The sequence below is a fragment of the Prionailurus bengalensis genome, chromosome A2, assembly GCF_016509475.1.
Source record: "Prionailurus bengalensis isolate Pbe53 chromosome A2, Fcat_Pben_1.1_paternal_pri, whole genome shotgun sequence".
In the NCBI taxonomy this organism is placed as follows: domain Eukaryota; kingdom Metazoa; phylum Chordata; class Mammalia; order Carnivora; family Felidae; genus Prionailurus; species Prionailurus bengalensis.
Genome location: NC_057348.1, coordinates 61737671 through 61756219, shown reverse-complemented (window position 1 = coordinate 61756219; position 18549 = coordinate 61737671). Strand labels below are relative to the sequence as shown.

Here is an 18549-nt window from a genome sequence, read left to right as displayed (position 1 = left end):
AGGTGGCTATGGGTGGGGGTGCACATGACTCAGCACAGACCCCAAGTCTGGATAGTGGCATCTGAAAGCAAGGGGGGAGGAGGCTTCGTGCAGATCAAGTATAATAGCTCAGCCTTGAGGGGCACCTGGGGGTCTGTCGGTTAAGCATCCGACTTTGGCTCAGGTCATGATCTCACGGTTCATGGGTTCGAGCCCCACATTGGGCTTTGTGCTGACAGCTCAGAGCCTGGAGCCTGCTTTGGATTCTGTGTCTCCCTCTCCCTGTCTCTCTCTGCCCCTCCCCTGCTCACACTCTGTGTCTCTTTCTCAAAAAGAAAAAAAAAAATTAAAAAAAAAAAAAAAAAAAAGGAAGAGCTCAGCCTTGAGAGCAGCTCCAGAAGCCCCATGTGTCCCCACCAGTCCTGGGTGAGGATCATAGCAGACAAGAGTCTGGGGACCGGAGCATCTTGTGTCTGCGGAGATGGGGTCCCGGTGGAGAGCCGGGACGGTCTCCATGGAAACTTCCAGCCAACATCTTTCCTGCACGTAGTGTCACACTGTCACTTTGGAAGCACAGAGGATGCCGTGAGTGCGTTCTCGCCTCCAGGTGTGCGTCCACCACGCAGGCCGACTTTGACTCAGCCCTGAGGTGAAGATGATGAAACAGGACACAGAACAGCAGGTGCATGAAGCACAATGTCACTGGCACCCTCAGGCTGCCTGTCCTCGCCCAGCCCTAGTCCACAGATAAGTTTGGGAGGAGAGAGCTCAGCGTGCCAGCATCCTGCCTGTGGTACCCAGAGACCACGCAGCGACAGTCATCCTGAGGATGAATCTGTTCTCTGGGCAGCCGGCTGTCCCTCCAAGGCACTCGTCACCGGGGCCATGTGTCCCCTTCAGTGCTGAAGACGCGGATCATTTTCCTCAGAGATGAGGCGCCATGCTGCCTCTCGAGGAATCTGGCCCTTTCCCTTCCTGCCAGCCCCACTGTCCCTGTGTCACCGCCGTTGTCTGTGGACCACGGTGCGAGCCGCCCACGGGCAAGGCAAGGGACCAGACCCCCCAGCAGCGGGTCCTGCTGTCTGGCTGCCTCTTGCTCAGAAACAGAAGTGACCGCAGACGCGGTCCGTGGCGGGCACGGGCACAGGCCTCTTTCCCTGTGTTTACTGTGTTATTCATATTCTGCCCTCAGACGGTGTGCCCTTGGCTGCATTTTCGCCAGGCGCCTCCTCGTAGGATGCGTGACCAGCGGGGACACCGGTGTTCTGTGCAGTCACAGTGACGGGGGGGGGGGGGGCTTCCTTCCTGGGGGCCTGTTATGCGGCTCCTGGGTCAGTCGCACCCACAAGACTGGCTCCTCCAACTCTTCTCAGTGGCTCACTCCCGAGTATCCCCCTTGTGTCCCGAGCCCTCTGATCCCCCCGCGTACGTAAGATGGGAAGGTGCCAGACGCCCGTGTTCCTGCTTGCAGCTGCTGACTCGTTCCCTGCACTGGGGGTTCTTGCAGAGCGTCTGCGGGTCTGTCCCCAGGACCCCTGCACCTCCGGACATGTCCCCGTGGGGGCTCCGCGCTCCTTCCCAGGACAGCCCCACCCACGGCCCCTCCCTTTAGCCTGTGTTCTGTCCCCCTCTCCCATCCTCCCGGGCTCCCGTTTTTAAATTCTGTCTTTTTCCTTTTAAATCTCTTCCCACAGCGGGAGATCTGGCCAACGAGCTTGTGCGGCACTTTCTGATCGAGTGTACCCCGAAGGGAGTGCGGTTGAAAGGCTGCCCCAACGAGCCCTATTTCGGTAAGTGGTCGAGGGGGCACAGTCCCCGTTCTGGCCCACGCAGTATGCATCTCCCTGCCGCCCTCGAGAGGCAGGGCTATCACGCCGAGGGTGCCTCGCTCCCTTAGCGTCTCTGGAATAAACTGGGTATGGAAATGCTCTGAAAGCTTTCTTGAAACCAAACGGATGGGAAGCAGGTTCAAGACTGAAATACAGATGTCTACGCTCTGGTGGGCACGCAGGGCTATGAGCGTGGACCAGGTCAGAGCTGGAGTGCGGCCTGCAAGACCAGAACTCCCCGACGTCGCAGGCTTGCTGGGAAGACGCCCAGACTCACGTGCAGACTTAAGCACGGCATTGTCTTAACCTTCAGAAGCACCTTGCGGGGTCCACAGAGGTGGCCTCAGGCTCGGCAGATGGCCGACTTACTCTTTATAAATTGGTGACTGTGTGTCTGGGCTGAGAGTCACTTGCAGTTTCTTTACCTCTTAGCTGTTTTTTTTTAATGTTTTTATTTTATTTTTGAGAGAGAGAGAGAGAGAGACAGAGCACGAATGGGGGAGGGGCAGAGAGAGAGGGAGACACAGAATCGAAACGGGCTCCAGGCTCTGAGCTGTCAGCACAGAGCCTGATGAGGGTCTCGAACTCACAGACCTCCAGATCATGACCTGAGCCGAAGTCGGACGGTTACCTGCTTGAGCCCCCAGGCGCCCCCACTTCTTAGCTGTTCACCTGCACTTGTCACTTTATTGAAGTTCTGCGCAAAGTCCCACAATCATGGGGCGTGTTAGTTGCTAAAAATATAAAGGCTCACCCTCGGTGGCGGCCTCTTTCCCGTGGGTAAATCGGCCAAGCAATGCGGTATTTAGGGCCGTGTTAACTCTTGTCTGCTCGTCTGTTTTGCAGGGAGCCTGACGGCTTTGGTGTGTCAGCATTCCATCACACCCTTGGCTTTGCCCTGCAAGCTGCTCATTCCAGACAGAGGTACGCCCGCGGGTCCCTGGTGCTGGCTTGGTGTGTGCGCGCGTGCAGGTGTGTGGGTGTGTACGTGTCGGGCACAGCAGTGCCGGGTCCGTGACGATCCGTTGAGGGAAACCAGACCAGAGTGTTGCTCTGTGGGTAAACCCTAAAGGCTGAGCATCCGGTGATGCACCCCAGCCTGCAGACCCGAGACCGCCCTCAGCAACACCGTCACCTGACGCGCTTTGTGAACCGTTCTCCTGGATAGAAAATGCCCACAGCGAGAGACCTTCAAGGCCATTCGTGCTAATTTTTGCGATTCTATGAGTTTAGCAGGGCATTGATATTTTTGAGCTTAGGTGACAAAGTATTCTCTTCACCTTTGTGACAGTCTGACCATCTCTGTAGTTAGGGAACTAAAGCCCTTGCCTCATAACGATGGGATTGGCCATATTTCCCAGCTCCTTAGGTAGGCAGTATTAATTTCACAGAACATTACTGTATCCCATAGTGGTGACTTTAAAATACAGGTGAGTGCGATGTACCTTTAGAAATTGTTGGTACACAGCGAAGCAGAGGTGAGGAAGAGGTCTTGCCGGCTCGTGTCGCCGCACCCCCTGCCCAGAACCTGGTGCTGGTTTCTGCGGGTGGGGCCGTGGTCCCCAGGAGACCATCTCAGCTCCGCAGACCAGCGCTGGTCACCAGCTGGGAACCCGGTCACGAGTGTAATGGTGTCGTGAAGATTGTTTTCCGATGAGCCGGACTCATTTCTGCGTTTTCTTTCTTGTTCCTTCTCGCAGATCCACTGGAGGAAATAGCCGATAGTTCTCCCCAGACGGCGGCCAACTCAGCCGCCGAGCTCCTCAAGCAAGGGGCAGGTCAGTAGCTGGCTTCGCGTTCCCACGTCTTGGTTCCTGGGGGCGGAAGGGAGCTCCGTGACACAGCCTCCTTTGTCACCTCGGGTCTGCGGGTTTCCTTTCCCAGCTGTGTGCCTGAAGGAGCTTCCTTTTCTGGAATCCACCCCAGGACAGGGTGGGCACCGAGTGCGGGGGGACAGAACCAGGACTCCCCAGGCTACGGATACCCCACCACAAACAAGACCAGACAGTAGGAGAAAGTCCAGAGCTGCGTTTCATCTGGGGAGATGGGGTGCGGGGGCCGCACCTCCAGCTGTAAATATAAGAGCGTTCAGAGGGCTTCACTAAATAGGCTGACTGTTTCCCCCGCGCTGCCCGAGCCCAGGGGGCACAGTCCCCCCACTCCCCCCCCCCCACCCCACGGGGCTCACCTGGGCACTTTTTTTTTAAATTTTTTTTTTTTAACGTTTATTTATTTTTGGGACAGAGAGAGACAGAGCATGAACAGGGGAGGGGCAGAAAGAGAGGGAGACACAGAATCGGAAGCAGGCTCCAGGCTCTGAGCCATCAGCCCAGAGCCCGACACGGGGCTCGAACTCACGGACCGTGAGATTGTGACCTGAGCTGAAGTCGGAGGCTTAACCGACTGAGCCACCCAGGCGCCCCTACACTTTTTTTTTTTAATTAATAGATTATTCCTTAGAGCGCTTTAAGGTTCACGTCAAAATTGAAGGTGCAGAGATTTCCCACACACCCCCCTGACCCTGCGTGCACGATGCCCCCCGTTACAGTGTTCACACATCATTATCACCCAGAGTCCGCAGTCTACACTGGGGCTCACTCTTGGTGGTGGTCACTCGGTGGGTTTGCACAAATGTTACAATGATGCGTATCCACCATTAGAGGGTCACCCAAGGTAGCTTTGTTGTCCTTAAACTCCTCCGTGCTCCATCCTCATCCCTGCCCTCCAAACCCCTGGTAACACTGGTCTTTTTACTGTCTCTGAAGTTGTGCCTTTTCTAGAACTTCTCACAGCTGGATCGTACGGTTGGTGGCCTTCTCACATTGGCTTTTGTCAGTGATGTGGTGTAAGTCTCCTTCGTGTCTTTTCATGGCTCGGTGGCTCATTTTTGTTTTTTTTCTGGTGCCAAGTAATACTCCATCATCTGGATGGACCGCAGCTTATGTATCCGTTCACCTGCTGAGGGACATCCCGGTTGCTTCCAGCTTTCGGCAACTGAGTAAAACTGCCGTAAACATCGTGTGCAGGTTTCTGATGTCCCCTCCTCTGGGTAAATGCCAAGGAGCACGGCTGCTGGATCGGGTGGTGGGAGCATGTTTCCAGCAGTGTCTTGCAGAGCGGCCGCGCCATTTTGCGTTCCCACCAGCCATGAGTGAGCGTTCCTGCCGCTCAGCATCCTCGCCAGCGCTGGGTGTCATCAGGGTTCTGGAGTTTGGCCGTTCTAATAGGTGTGTAGTGGGGTGCCATGTTTTCACCTGCATTTCCCTGATGGCCCATGACGGGGGTCATCTCTTCATCTTTGCTATCTGTATACTTTCTTGGGTAAGAGATCTGTTAAGGTGTTTCGTCCATTTTTTAGTTGGGTTGGTTGGTTGTTTTTAATGTTTATTTTTGAGAGAGAGAGAGAATACAGAGCACGATAGGGGGAGAGACAGAGAGAGAGAGGGAGATACAGAATCCGAAGCAGCTCCAGGCTCTGAACCATCAGTACAGAGCCCAACGTGGGGCTCAAACCCACGAACCATGAGATCATGACCTGAGCCGAAGTCAGATGCTTAACCGACTGAGCCACCCAGGCACCCCGGGTTGGTTGTTTTCTTATTGTTGACTGGTAAGAGTTCTTTGTATATTTTGGAGATCAGTCCTTTATCGGACATGTCTTTTGCAAGTATTTTCTCCCATCTGTGGCTCACCTTCTCATGCTCTTGATGCTGTCTCTTGCAGAGCAGAAGTTTTTAATTTTAACGAAATCCAGTTCACCATTTATTTCGTGGGTTGTGCCTTTTGTGTTGTATCTAAAAAAATTATGACCAAACCCAAGGTGATCCTGATTTTCTCCTGTGGGATCTTCCAGAAGAGTTCTAGTTTTACATGTTACATTCAGGTCTGTGGTCCACTCTGAGTGTTGGGGGGTGGTGTCTCTGTCTAGAGTCCCTGTTTTGCACAGGGACGTCCTTCCCGCACCATCTGTTGAAGAGACCATCTTTGCTCCATGGCGTTGTCTTTGCTCTTCTGTCAAAGATCAGTTGACTGTATTGTTGGGGGTCTATTTCTCTGCTGTCTGTTGTGTTCCATTGATCTCTCTGTCTGTTCTTTTACCAGTGATACAGCCTTGACTTCCAGCTTTCTAACAGATCTTGAAGTCAGGTACTGTCAGTCTTCCAACTCGGTGCTTCTCCTTTGATCTTATTTTGGCTCTTCTTGGTGTTTTGCTTCCATAGAAACTCCAGAACTGGTTTGTCAATATCCACAAAATAACTTGCTGGGATCTTTATTGGAATTGTATTGAATCTAGAGATCAAGTTAGGAAGAATTGACATCTTGACAAAATTGAGCCCTCCTATTCACAAAGTGGAATCTCTCCATTTATTTAGTTATTGTTTATTTTTTCAAAGTTTTGTAGTTTTTCTCGTAAATAGATCTTATACATAATTTTATTGGATTTATACCTAGGTATTCTGCTTTTGGAGCTGCTAACCTAAATTGTTTTGTTCTTTTAGTTCCAAATTGTGATTGTCCTCTGCTGGTGGATGGTAAGGGATTGACTTGTATAGTAATCTTGTTTCCTGCCACGCTCTGTCACCCTGGTCACTGTTGCAGCATTAGATGCAGCCCTAGTGGCCCCAGTGTGGACAAGGCTGAGGCCACAGGACTCCTGTGGGTCTGCAGCTGTGAGGGAACCCAGTTCCCCACAGGAGGCCTTTCATCCATGGTGGGCGTTTGCTTTCAGAAATGTTGGGGAGGGAATTTCGGAGTCTGGTGGAGGCCTGTGCTCGAAATACCTCCTTTCTGCACCTCTTATCTGTAGAATAGCTTACAACTGTGGCTCTGTGATGGAGGTCAGTGAAACATACAGCTATTTTCTTCCTCTGTACAACGTGCATTATTCTTCTGTGCGATAACTCCCTGTCTCTCTGCCTCTTGCTCAGCTAAAGTTCATCTCTCTGGTTTCACAACGAATGATTTTGTGTTGAACTCTTTTCAGACTTATCCTTGAGGGGTAAGTTTTGTGTGGCCAGAACAAAGGTGACAGAGTTTGCCCCAAACAGCGAGTGCGTTAGAACATGAAACCCCAAAAATGTGGAATGTGGCTGTGTGAGTCCTGGGTTCAAGTCCAGGCTCTGCCACTCAGGGTTTTGACCTCCGGTGATGCACTCAGCCACACAGATCTTAGTATAATGATAATTATCTCTTGCCACAGCATGGCTGCAGAGACCAAGTGAATCTGACATTGAAAACTGCCTTGGGAACTATAATGTGGTCACCCACAAGGTTGTTGTTTGCCTGCCACTGTGCTTTCACGGAAAAATGCTCTTCCTGGCCCGGGAGAAATGGCCTTTCCCCCCTGCTGTGACATCTCCGCTTGTGCTCAGCTCAGGTTTACACCCCAGCCCGCACGCCTCTGGACTGTGCACTTGGCTTTATATCATCTCACGGCAAGCTGCCTGGCAAGTTTCTCCTTAAGCATCATGGTTATCAAACATTTTCCCAACAAATGTGCAATTAATAAATGGATCAATGAATTAGTTACTCGTAATTGGGAACCACAATCACCCTTATTTTTAGATGTTAAAGCTTTTTGTTCGGGGCACCTGCGTGGCTCTGTCGGTTGAGCCTCTTGACTCTTGGTTTGGGCTCAGGTCACGATCTCACCACTTCACGAGTTTGAGCCCTGCTCGGGATTCTCTTCTCTCCTTCTCTCTCTGCCCATCTTCCTTGCACTGTCTTTCTCTCTCAAAATAAATAAATATATATATGTGTGTGTGCATGTATATATGTATATATACATGCACACACACATATCTATATACATACATACATATGTGTGTGTGTGTGTGTATGTATATTTAGAAAACAAAAGCCTTTTCTTCTATTGCAGGGTATCATTTTTAGGTTCACTTTATAATCTCGTTCAGTAACATGCGGCAGTTATCATTGGTTTGCCTTTGTGAAGGGTGGCAGTTCCTAGGACTTGAGGCAGGACCCTGGAGTCTTCTGTGAGCATCTGAGCTGAGCGTTTACACAATGTCCTTTTAAAATCTCATGTTTCTAAGACACATGGAGGCGGTTAAATTTCCACGCAGCTCACTTCCTGGGCGACAAGGCTGGGAGTGGCATCAGGACACAGATCCGTGGCCGGAGCGAGGACAGAGCCAGCAGGGAGCTCCCCAAGGCCCCACAGTGTGGGACGACTGTGGCCAGAAGGCGGTCAGACTGTCCCACTGGCGATCACTTCAAGGAAATGGATTTAGTGTTTTTTCTTAAATTTTGTTTTTTAAATGTTTATTTTATTTTTGAGAGTAAGGAGAGCAAGTAGGGGAGGGGCAGAGAGAGAGAGGGAGACACAGAATCTGAAACAGGCACATCCACTCTGTGCCTCGGCACAGAGCCTGAGGCAGGGCTCGAACTCACGAACCATGAGATCATGACCTGAGCCGAAGTCGGACTCTTAATTGACTGACCCCCCCGGGCGCCCCTGATTTTTCTTACATTTTGCGTGTGTCCTAATCCACCTTCAGAACTGGCAGTGGTTCTCGAATTCCCCGAATTCTCCAAGTCTCCTCCCCGTCAAGCTGAGGAAGCCGCACTAGAGAGTGTTAGCAGGAGTGGGCGGCTCCAGCGAGGACACACACGTCTTCTCCTCCTTTGGGCCCAGGCCCTGTGGGTTGTTCTGGCCTCGGTGACTGTTGGGGTTTGGGCCGCACTCTTCCCTGTGCTGGGAAAGCAGCGGTTGCGTGTTCCGTCCAGAGAAGGCGTTACCAGGCCTTTGGCACATTTCCCAGAAACGTCAGGTTGTGTTCTTAAACTAGCCATGTCACAACATTTCTTTTCTTTATAAAAGAAGTCTGATCTGTAAGTTAAAGGAAGGGAAGACACTGGAGAGAGAGGAAGTGAGTTTCCCACGCGCCCTGGATGTTTTTCCTTTCTTCACGTCACGTAAGAAGGTCGCTGTATTTTGCACACGATGTGGGTCTCGTTTTCAGTGGCTGCAAAATGGTCCATCTCGTGGTTCGGCTCCTCACGGTCGCTCGTCTGGCTGTTTCTTGGCTTGACTTCTCTCTGGCTGCTCAGTACAGGCAGCGCTGTCTGCATCACGTCTGTTTTTCTGAATCTTGCATCGCTGTCTTAGGACCCACATTCCCAGAAACGGGCTGGGGGAACCCGTGTGTCCCTGAGGCTTTGATCCCTAGGGGTCTGATGGGTGTGGCCCCACTGCACGTGGTCGTCCCCACCTGGAGCGCTGGTCGGGGGCCGGGTCCCCCCAGGACAAACCCCCTCGTCTTCTGGAAGGCAGGGGCTCCGGGACCCTCAGGCTCAGCAGAGCAGTCCCCGGGAGGGGCAACCTCCCTTTTCTGCTTTGAGGAAGGACCATGTGGCTCTGCCCTCGGGACCCAGATTCCCCAAACCCCAACTCCTCATCAAAAGGCCATTTGTGGTGCCACAAGGGAGCGGGGGTGAGATTGGTGGCAGCCTGTCCTGGCTCAGAGCCAGGCCGTGCCAGCTGTGTGGGATTTCACTGTAGTTAGATCAGAATTTTCTTTTTTCTTTTTTTTTGGAACCGCATCACAGTGACAGGAATGAAATCAAAGGCAGAATGTCCACCCCCCGAAAGTCACAGTATGGTAAATTTTCCAGGCACCCATCCAGCTCCCGCTCTCACACTCATGCGTGTTATTTTATACGCCTGACCGTAGCACGGATGTGGTTTCTAGTCCGCTTTCCCCATTAGCCTCTACCGTGTGTGCGGCTTCCAGAAAGAGCTGGTGTACGATCACTGCGCGAGCCAAGGGCGTGAGGCGCGAGGGTTCGAGCACCTAACTCAGGAGGTGGCTATGTGCCAGGGCTCCGCTCGCATCCGTCTTCTTGTCTTGATACAACCAAGGAGGAAAAGAAAACGTCTTCTCCTTGTGCTGAGAATTCCTCCCTTTCTGGCTTCCCTGCGAACCACAGCGCAGCATCAGCTGCGGCCCCTGCGCTCCCCTGTCACATTGGTTGTGAGAAGGTCGGGTTGGTCGCCCTCCTTTCTAAGCCTTCTCAGAGGCGGGACCTCTGGGTCAGCGAGTGCAGCCCTGTTCTCCAAGCCTCCTGATAAATGCTGCCCGGTTATCGTCCGCCAGCGCAGTCCTGGTTCACGCCCGCGTTTCGTAAAAGTCAGTCTGGTCAGAGCGTGGCAGGGGCTGAGCGCTGGGCGGCTGCAGTTGTGAGGACTTTGTGTTGACCCACGCTCTGCCCCAAGATGGCACCTGTAAAGCTCTCAAGGTCAGATGGCAGCTTCAGGTCCCCTGGGGATGGTGGGGACGGTGGCCGCCAGCAGGGAGCAGCGGGGTGCGTCTCCCGTTTCCGCCTGCCCCTGATCACCCCCTCCTGGTGGGAACGTGCAGGTGCAGGTGCGGGTGTCTAAAGGGGCGTCTGCGGTCGGGACGAGCACGGGACGTCGTCTGCAGGCATATCTGTGGCCGGGGACAGTCGCACACGGTAAAGTCCACAGCTCACCCTTCAGAACATTGGCCAACATTTCTCAGGGAACCTGCCTGGTACCCAGTAGGTTCTCGGTAGGCGCTGCAGCAGCCAGCACGAAGCTGGGGTGGCACGGGGGCTTGGACACCCAGGGGCTGCGAGGTTTCTGGCACCTTCCCGGCACCTCCAGGCCGCAGTGTCCTCACTCATATGCCCCTCCACCTGGGACAGGGTGCAGACTGGGTGAGATGGTGTCTGTGAAGTATCTTTCGCGGCCGGACACGCACTGAGTGTCCTCAGGACTGAGCAACGTCAGCGGAGCTCGGGGAAACGGAAACACTGGTGTTCGGGGTGGAAACTTCTCTCTGAACGATGCTGACGGCACAGGGCGCGTCTGGTCACGACAGGGGTGAAGTCTCCAGCTCCCCTTGGCGAGGGCGGGAGTGAGCAGATGCTTCGGGGAACTTTGCAGAGAAAAGTTAGTGTCTCGGGGGAAACTCCCCACTGAGCCTGTTGGAGGCTCCTTGTGGGGGACGCTCTGGCAGAAGACGCCGCCTGGGAGGTTTTCTGGAACCTGCTTCCTTCATTCTTGGCCTTTCCAGTTGGGCCTGTTCCAGAGACTCCGACGATTGGATTCGGGTGGCTTTTCCCTTCTACGTTGGTAAAGAGCCTGGCCAGCAGGCTTGTAGCGCCTGGCACTCCAGGATCGAGGGCACGTGAACTTGTTGGCGCAAACCCGGGTCTCACCGAGGCACTGAGGCTTCGAGGCCCAGAGCTTCCCAAACTTTAAAAGTTAGCTGTGAATTAGCTGTGGCTCGCAGCATTTGCCTGGAAGCAGCGGATGGCTAGCAGCTCGCCGGCTGTGGGCACTCACACGTACCCTGGTGTCCAGCCGGCCGGGTTGCGGGTGGCTGTGCTCCGGGGGACACGGTGGTGGTGGTCGGCCAGGCAAGGCCGTGGCTCCTGTAGGGAGCAGGTGGCAGGCAGAGTGATGCAGACCTCCCACACACCCCCAAAGTCCAACATCCGCTTCTGCATGAGCTGCAGGGATCCGGGCTCAGCGCCATCGGGCTGTTTACTAAGCCCCACTTGCACTCAGCAGTTTGCTTCCCCTGAGAGAAGCTGCTGCAGAGAAGCCCCCAGCCCGTGGCAGCACGTGGCATGGGCAGGACAGGCTGACCGGCCTGGCCCATGCGGATCACACAAATGCCTCCCTCTGGCACATTTGCTTATCTGTGGACTCACGCCCACACTAAGGCTGGGGAGGGGACCCCAGCCCCACCGGCGACGCCAGGAGACTCCCGGGTTGGGGCCTCAGGGCAGGTGTGTCCCCGGTCCCTCGCTCCCCACGCCTTTGGGATCGGGGGCCAAGGGCTCTGCGCCGGGGCACCTGGCAGGGGTCACACTAACACAGCATCTCCCTGTTGCGTCTCGCAGCCTGCAACGTCTGGTACCTGAACTCGGTGGAGACGGAGTCCCTCACCGGCCACCAGGCCGTCCAGAAGGCCCTGAGCCTCACGCTGGTCCAGGAGCCGCCTCCCTTGTGCACCGTCGTGCACTTCAAGGTGTCCGCCCAGGGCATCACCCTGACTGACAACCAGAGGAAGTGAGTCCTCGGGGCACCCCCAGGGCCAGACCCCCCCGCCAGCCTGCACGGCCCCTGGGGATGCGTCCGTCACCCCCGCGCTCCCCTGTCCTTTCGCACCTCCCAGGAGCCACGTGCAACCCCCTGATATTCAGCCCAAAGGTTTTCTTCTTAGGATGTGGTAAAATTGTCAGAAGAGAGAGAGATTTGGACCTTTGAGTATCACACACGTGTGTATAATTTTTATTTAGTTAAAAAAAATTTTTCTTTAAGTTTATTTGAGAGGGAGACCGCGCAAGCGAGCAGGGGAGGGGCAGAGAGAGAGAATCCCAAGCGGGCTCCACACTGTCAGCACAGAGCTGGATGTGGGGTTTGAACCCACGAACTGTGAGATCATGACCTGAGCTGAAATCAAGAGTCAGATACTTAACCAACTGAGCCACCCAGGCACCCCGCCTGTGTAATGTTTAAACGCAAATATCTTTTAAGTTGATTCTGTAAAAACACCCGGGGACCATGGTAGAGCCCCCCAGTCTGCTCAGTGTCCATACATGTGATGGGTGGTCGTCCCGTCTCAGGTGACACGGAGCTCAGGTGACCTTGCTAGATACTATTTCAGCGTCCAGATGATTGTAACCTAATAATGATTAGTTCTGGGTAAGAGTAACACGCGCTAGTAATAATCGTTCATCATAATCCAGACATTATATAACAGGTGATGACCTTCACGTGTCTAGACGGTGTCTGATTATCCGGGTGATAGACAGTATCTCAGTGGCCTTCATCAGAGCTGTCACTGAGTAGTTTCTATGCAGTAGGAGTTCCAGCGGGAACAGTGCAGAGCCCAGCCCGAGGAGTCAGGTGCACAGACAGTGCCTGGTCCTCCCCCACCCCTGCGGAGCCTTTGACCTCAGGATTGAAGGCATTTCAGATGCACTTCCCGTTTACCTGTTACGGAAACAGACTGGTGTGGTTAGCAAGAGAGCCGGGTCCTCAACAGTAAGAGCAGAAGAACGGCAGGAGCTTCACGGGGCACAGGATGGGTCCCCTGGCACCCACCCTCCCCGGTGCAGCCCGACCCGTCCTTGGCACCCTCCCCGCAGCCAGTGTGACAGTTCCCCCTGGCGCCATCAGGTGCATCCTCATAGCTGAGTTGGGTTCCCATCCTTGACGACGCCCTGTCCCCAGCGAGGAAATATGGCTGGCGATGGTGGGTGGTTCGTGGGCTGAGAACAGGAAGGCCAGGCTCACTGGCCCCTCTCTCTGGGTGCCAGGGCTCCCAGGCTCGGTCCCGACCTCCACGCGGCTGGCACTTGCACAGGGTTGCCCTGCTGAGAGCTTCCCTCTTGCCGAGCGCCAGCTCCCCCCACACCCGCTCTGTCCACCTCTGATGGTGGTACACAGGGCTCTTTGACCAGTAATAAAACCGCCTTTGGGGGGGGGCTGCCCCACGCATCACCGTCACCCTGATACCCGGTGGTGGGACCCTGTCCCCCTCCGCCCTGTCCCCACAGGCTCTTCTTCCGGAGGCACTACCCCGTGAGCAGTGTGATTTTCTGCGCGCTGGATCCACAGGACAGGAAGTAAGAAATCCCTGTGTGTATGAAGTGATGCGTTAAGCATCCTTTGCCCGTTAAGTTAATAAAGAGACTAACGTAACTCTTCCTCCTCTTTTAATCTGCAAGGTGGATCACAGACGGCCCCTGCTCGAGGTAAGGTCCCGGGATGCTGCACCTTCCTTCTCCAAAGTACATTCTCTTACAGGTTTGCAAATGGGGTTTCCGTCAGGAAATGACTGAATCTCGCCAGCGGGTTTGGGTTGTGCCGTAAACAAAACTGAAAGTATCCCTTTCCGTGGGAAGGGCCTGCCCAGGGTCTGCGTTTCTGCGGGCTCTTCTCTGCAGGCACAGCATTTCCATTTGGCCTGTACGTGTGGTCGGGTAGCGAGGACCGGATTGCGCGGCTTTTTGGCTGCTCAGAGCGGTGTGCGCGGCGGGCACGTCAAGGTCAGGGTGGAAGGAAGGACTGCTTGTGTGTGAGCGTGAACCACACGGTGGTCAGTGTTTCCCAGACGCAGATGGCAGGCTGAAACTGCACGGTGCTCCCAGAACTTTCCGGAGCTGTGTGCACTCCCCAGGCCGGCTTCCTCGGTGTAACCTGAATTTGATTGCCTGGAATGTCACACCACAGGGGTCTGGCTCTGGCGTCCCCATCTCGCAGTGATGTTTGTCTCGGGGTCTGATAAAGCGCACGGAGACCCCAGGTGGGGCCTGAGCTGCCCCGCTCTGGCACGTGGGGCTGATGGCGCTCGTGCCTGCGTGGAATGTGCGACGCCATCGAGGTTCCTTGAGCCGAGCCCGCTTGGAAACCGCTAAACAGGAACAGAAAAATCCTTCATTTTTCGAAGATGGAGAAGGGGCTTTGCCAGGGAACCAGACAATGGAAGTCACTATGGGCAGCTGAGGGCTCACGGAAGCCTGTCCAGAGAACAGTTCCATTCTTCTAAGAAAAATAATTAGATGTGCTGTGCTTCTAAGCAGTCTCCTTGGTAGCGTGTTGTCTTGACTGGGGTGTAGGGGGCTGGAGAGGGGAGCTCTGACCCCTGGAGGTGTGAGCACTCCCCTCACCGCTCCGGTGCCCCATGAGGTCTGTGCCCCCACGTAACCTGATCGAGGAGAGAGCAAGCCGCTTGCCCCCGTACCCGAGGACCCCAGCCCTCCCTTGGGCGGGGTCCACATGCTGGGCGGGGGCCCAGGAGCCCATCCCGTCCAGAGTCTGCAGGATTCTGGCCAGGAATGGACCGGGGCAGTGGCCAGCCACACAACTGCTTGACCTGTGAGGTGGGCAGGTATGGATGGGTATTGGACAGGTATAGACAGATATCAGACAGGTGTGGGCAGGTTGTCGGGCAGGTGTGGACAGGTAGTCAGGCAAGTGTGGACAGGTGTCAGGCAGGTGTGGGCATGTAGTCAGGCAGGTGTAGACAGGTGTCAGGCAGGTATGGACAGGTTCTTGGGCAGGTGTGGACAGGTTGTCGGGCAGGTGTGGACAGGTGTCAAGCAGGTATGGGCAGGTGTGGGCAGGTGTCAGGCTAGGGGGCAGCATGAGTGGCGGGTCGCGGTGGCTGCAGTATGGGAGGAAGCAGACGGACGCTGGCAGTCTGACCTCGGCTTTCCTTTCGCAGAGTCTTCGGTTTTGTGGCCCGGAAGCAGGGCAGCGCCACAGACAACGTGTGCCACTTATTTGCAGAGCATGACCCGGAGCAGCCCGCCAGCGCCATCGTCAACTTTGTGTCAAAGGTCATGATCGGCTCCCCTAAGAAGATCTGAGCCCCTTCCCGCCAGAGACAGGAGGGGGGCCGGGGCGTCTGCCGGGTGGCGGCTGGTGAGCCTGACGCTGCAGCCCCAGGAGGGGAAGGGGATCCCTCTCCGGCTTTATAGATCTGAGGACACAGCCCGCCCTCTCCTGCCTCCCCTGGAAGACTGCTCCCCACACACTCCTGCTGCCAGGTGCTTCCCGGGTGGAGGCAGTTGGGCACCTGCAACGCCCACCTGGGCTCCACCGCGTTGGAAGGGGCCGTGTAAGGAAACGTGTTCCTTGCACGCTGGCGTCTGTGGGAAGGAGGGCGCCCGGCCCTTTGGTTGTGGCCCTGCGTGAGCAGCGGGGCCATCGCCGGTGCAGAGGGCCCCGGTCCGTCCCGTGCCCCCGGGAGGAGACCTCTCTCCTCCACGACAGAGACGCTGGCTAACCGAGAAGGGTTTGCACGTCTGACGAAGGCTCGTGCAGGTCAGGCCCTTCCGGAACTCTGGGGAGGGGACAGTGCGATGGCTGTGAGGACGTGGAGGTCACCCGATGACGTCAGAGAGCCTCAGCCTGGCGGGCGGTGGTGGCCTCAGCCTCCTGCTCACACGCCGAGTCTGAGCGGCGCACTGGCCGCGAGAGGAGAAAGAAGAGGGACGTGAAATGCCATTTCATGTAATTTATATTCTGCTTATGCCAAATTATTTATGATGACACTTTCCTGTTGCTGGACGGGACGGGTCCCATCGCTGCGGGCCGCGGGGCCGAGCCCGTGTGGGTGCACAGGTGATTGGCGGCCGCAGCCCCGACAGCCTCGACCGCCTGCAGCCTGATGGTCGACGTTGCATTTCCGGGCTGCGGGTGACGTCCCTTCTGGGGAGGAAGGTTCCAGAGGGTGGGTCACATTTGGGTTTAGACTCGCCCCTCTGTGAGCTGCAGGCCACTCGTCCCGCCTCTGCGGCCCCCGTGGGATCCTGTGTTTCTAGCGTCCTGAGCGGAGAGACAGGAGGAACAGCATGAGGCTCAGACCTTCCAGCCTGTTCTTGAGCTGAGGGCCGTTGCTCTGCACCACCTTGGAGACCAAGCCAGCTGTGCCGTTCGTGCCGAGGGCCCTGCGCATCCCCCGGAGCGGGAGCTGGAAGGAAGGCCTGGTCTTCAGTGTAAGGCGCCTCTCGGCCCCGGGAGCTGCCCGCCCTGCCCGGCTCTGCAAAGTCCAGACCAGCTCTTGAGCCTCCCAGAGTCGCTGGCAGCCACACAGGAGGGGGTGGGAGTGTGTCTCGTGAGGTCTCTGCTTTAAGCGGGTCAGAGACCGACGTGGGGCCACACGCAGCCCGAGTGCTCGAGCCCCCGTGGGCGCTGAGAAGGCGGACACGGTCCCCGGCTGGTCCAGTAGCTGCACCGATCACAAGTGCCTCATTTCTGTGCCAAATGTTTGCCTTGGTCTTCGCGGACCTTCTCCGCCGACTCTTTGGGTGTCTCCCGGAAGCCCTGGTGGCCCGGTCCTCGGCAGAGGCCACTGGCATCACAGCTTTCCCTTCGTGGCAGAAATTCGGCCAAAGGGACCTGAGCCTGAGATGGCTTCTACCCAGTTTGACCCAGAGACGGCAGCCCGGGTCCCGGGTCCTTCCGATGAAGGAAGAGGGCTCGTTTAGAAATCCGAGCAGGGTGGGTGTGGGATTTGGGAGCACAGGCCATCAGATGACCGAGGCATCGGGGCCTCCTGTGCAGTCCCTGTCCGGAGCATTCCAGAAGCCACACCCGCTTGCTTTTTGAACTGACTGGCCAGCTGCGGCTTCTCGCAGGGGTCAGGGCGTCAGGAAGTTCGCTCCCTCTCCGGAGCCAAGGGAAGCCAGTTCCATGGGTTCTGGCAAGCTGGTATGACAGATTTCTCCCTGTTACACACCCGTTTCACAGAACAAGACGAATCCACAAACTGGGGGCTCAGACCGCGGGGAGCCCTGTCCCGCCCCCCCACGCAGGCCAGGGGTCACTCCGCGGAAGACGCTGTCCCTGACACCTGGCCTCCGGGCGCCAGCAGGCACAGGGGTCCTGTCCTGGGGAGGTCACGAGGCCTGCCCCCCCACAGTGTCATAGCCAGGGTCCTATTAACCTGCTTGTTAACCGTATGCTGTATTCCTCCAGTGCTAACCTATAACCACATTAAGTCAAACCGAATTCAAGGGTCTCCACGTGTATCCCTGGCGTCCTAGACCTTACGTCTCCTTATCTGCCTTACTATTAGTGGGTATTTTTACTTTTCTTACATTGTAAAGAATATATCCAGTATGTAAATGAATGTTCTATAAACCTTTGTATAGTCATTTTCTCTGCTTCTCAAATATCATCTCTATTCAGAGTATAATAAAATTATAAACATGGCAAAGCCTCGGGGAGGCAGGCACTTCTTGCGGTGGATGAAAGTGTGCGTGTGCGCGTCCGTCTATGTGTGCGTGGGCATGTGCACGTGTGTGTCTGCATGTGTTGAATCGGGAGTTTGAAGCTGATTTTTTTGTGGGTCCTTGGATTCCATGATAAATTAACATGTTTTGCCTTTAGGAATGCATTTCAAGATTTCTGCCCAGAGACCTTCGAAAACCTACATTCGAAGATACTAAGAACTGAATCATAACGTGTGGTGCTGCTCATAGATACTGATCCGTTTTGATGTTCAGCCCCCCAGGGGACTCTTCCCGCGTCTGCAGAGTTGAGGCCTGAACCTGAAGTCTGGTGGGTTCACCTGTTGCTTCAATAACAGATGCTGGCCGTGCCTGGAACTACCCTCCTCGGTCTCCCCCCACCACCAGGTGGGGGCCCATCATGCTGGCTTTTTGCCGTCTTGGGTCTGGGCCGCTTCCCTGGTCGACGTCCCTCCCCATGTAACTGATGGGGACACAGGACCCATGGCCCCTCACTCTCTGTGTCCCTAAAGCCCAGAACTGTCGCCCAGGCCCTGGCGGGGGGGGGGGGGGGGGGGATGGTCACTGGGCCGCGCCACACACTGCCTTCCTTTCCCACTGCAGGCCTCGGGCACAGATGAGGTCACTGTCATCATAAAGCCAAGGGCTGCGACCATTCACGTAAACACAACTGCTCAGTCCCAGCCAGGAGCGTAAGGGAGAGTCGTGTCCAACAAGAGGTTTGGGGGGCAGGGGCTGGACCCTTGACCACCAGTGTCACAGCAAGGAGTCAAGGTGGGCAGGGCCCAGCAGGGTGGGTTTCCAGGAACACAGTTTGGGTTTGTCGCGGTGGCCTGGAGTCTGCCAGAGGATTCCAGAGACCAGCCACCACCGGGCACTGCCCGGCCTGGAGTCTGCCGTGCAGATTAACTCTGTGTTCGTCACCCAGGGGCTAGTGCTGATGGAGGTACTGTGATGGGCGTCTGGGTCCCACCCCCACAGG

At 55.7% G+C, this 18549-nt stretch overlaps 1 protein-coding gene across 5 annotated transcripts in view; it reads left to right on the top strand.

The window, feature by feature from the left end:
- Positions 1 to 17529, top strand: part of TNS3 (tensin 3) — a 216318-nt gene extending 198789 nt beyond the window's left edge. For 4 of the 5 annotated variants that reach the window (XM_043588420.1, XM_043588417.1, XM_043588421.1 and 1 more), the window contains 7 exons: positions 1674 to 1769; positions 2655 to 2732; positions 3509 to 3586; positions 11703 to 11871; positions 13365 to 13433; positions 13536 to 13562; positions 15035 to 17529. In XM_043588420.1, the coding sequence (XP_043444355.1) occupies positions 1674 to 1769; positions 2655 to 2732; positions 3509 to 3586; positions 11703 to 11871; positions 13365 to 13433; positions 13536 to 13562; positions 15035 to 15179 (662 nt within the window). In that variant the 3' untranslated portion in view covers positions 15180 to 17529. The remainder of the gene's footprint in view (positions 1 to 1673; positions 1770 to 2654; positions 2733 to 3508; positions 3587 to 11702; positions 11872 to 13364; positions 13434 to 13535; positions 13563 to 15034) is intronic. The other variant, XM_043588418.1, reaches the window with a different exon arrangement.
- Positions 17530 to 18549: the final 1020 nt, after the last annotated feature.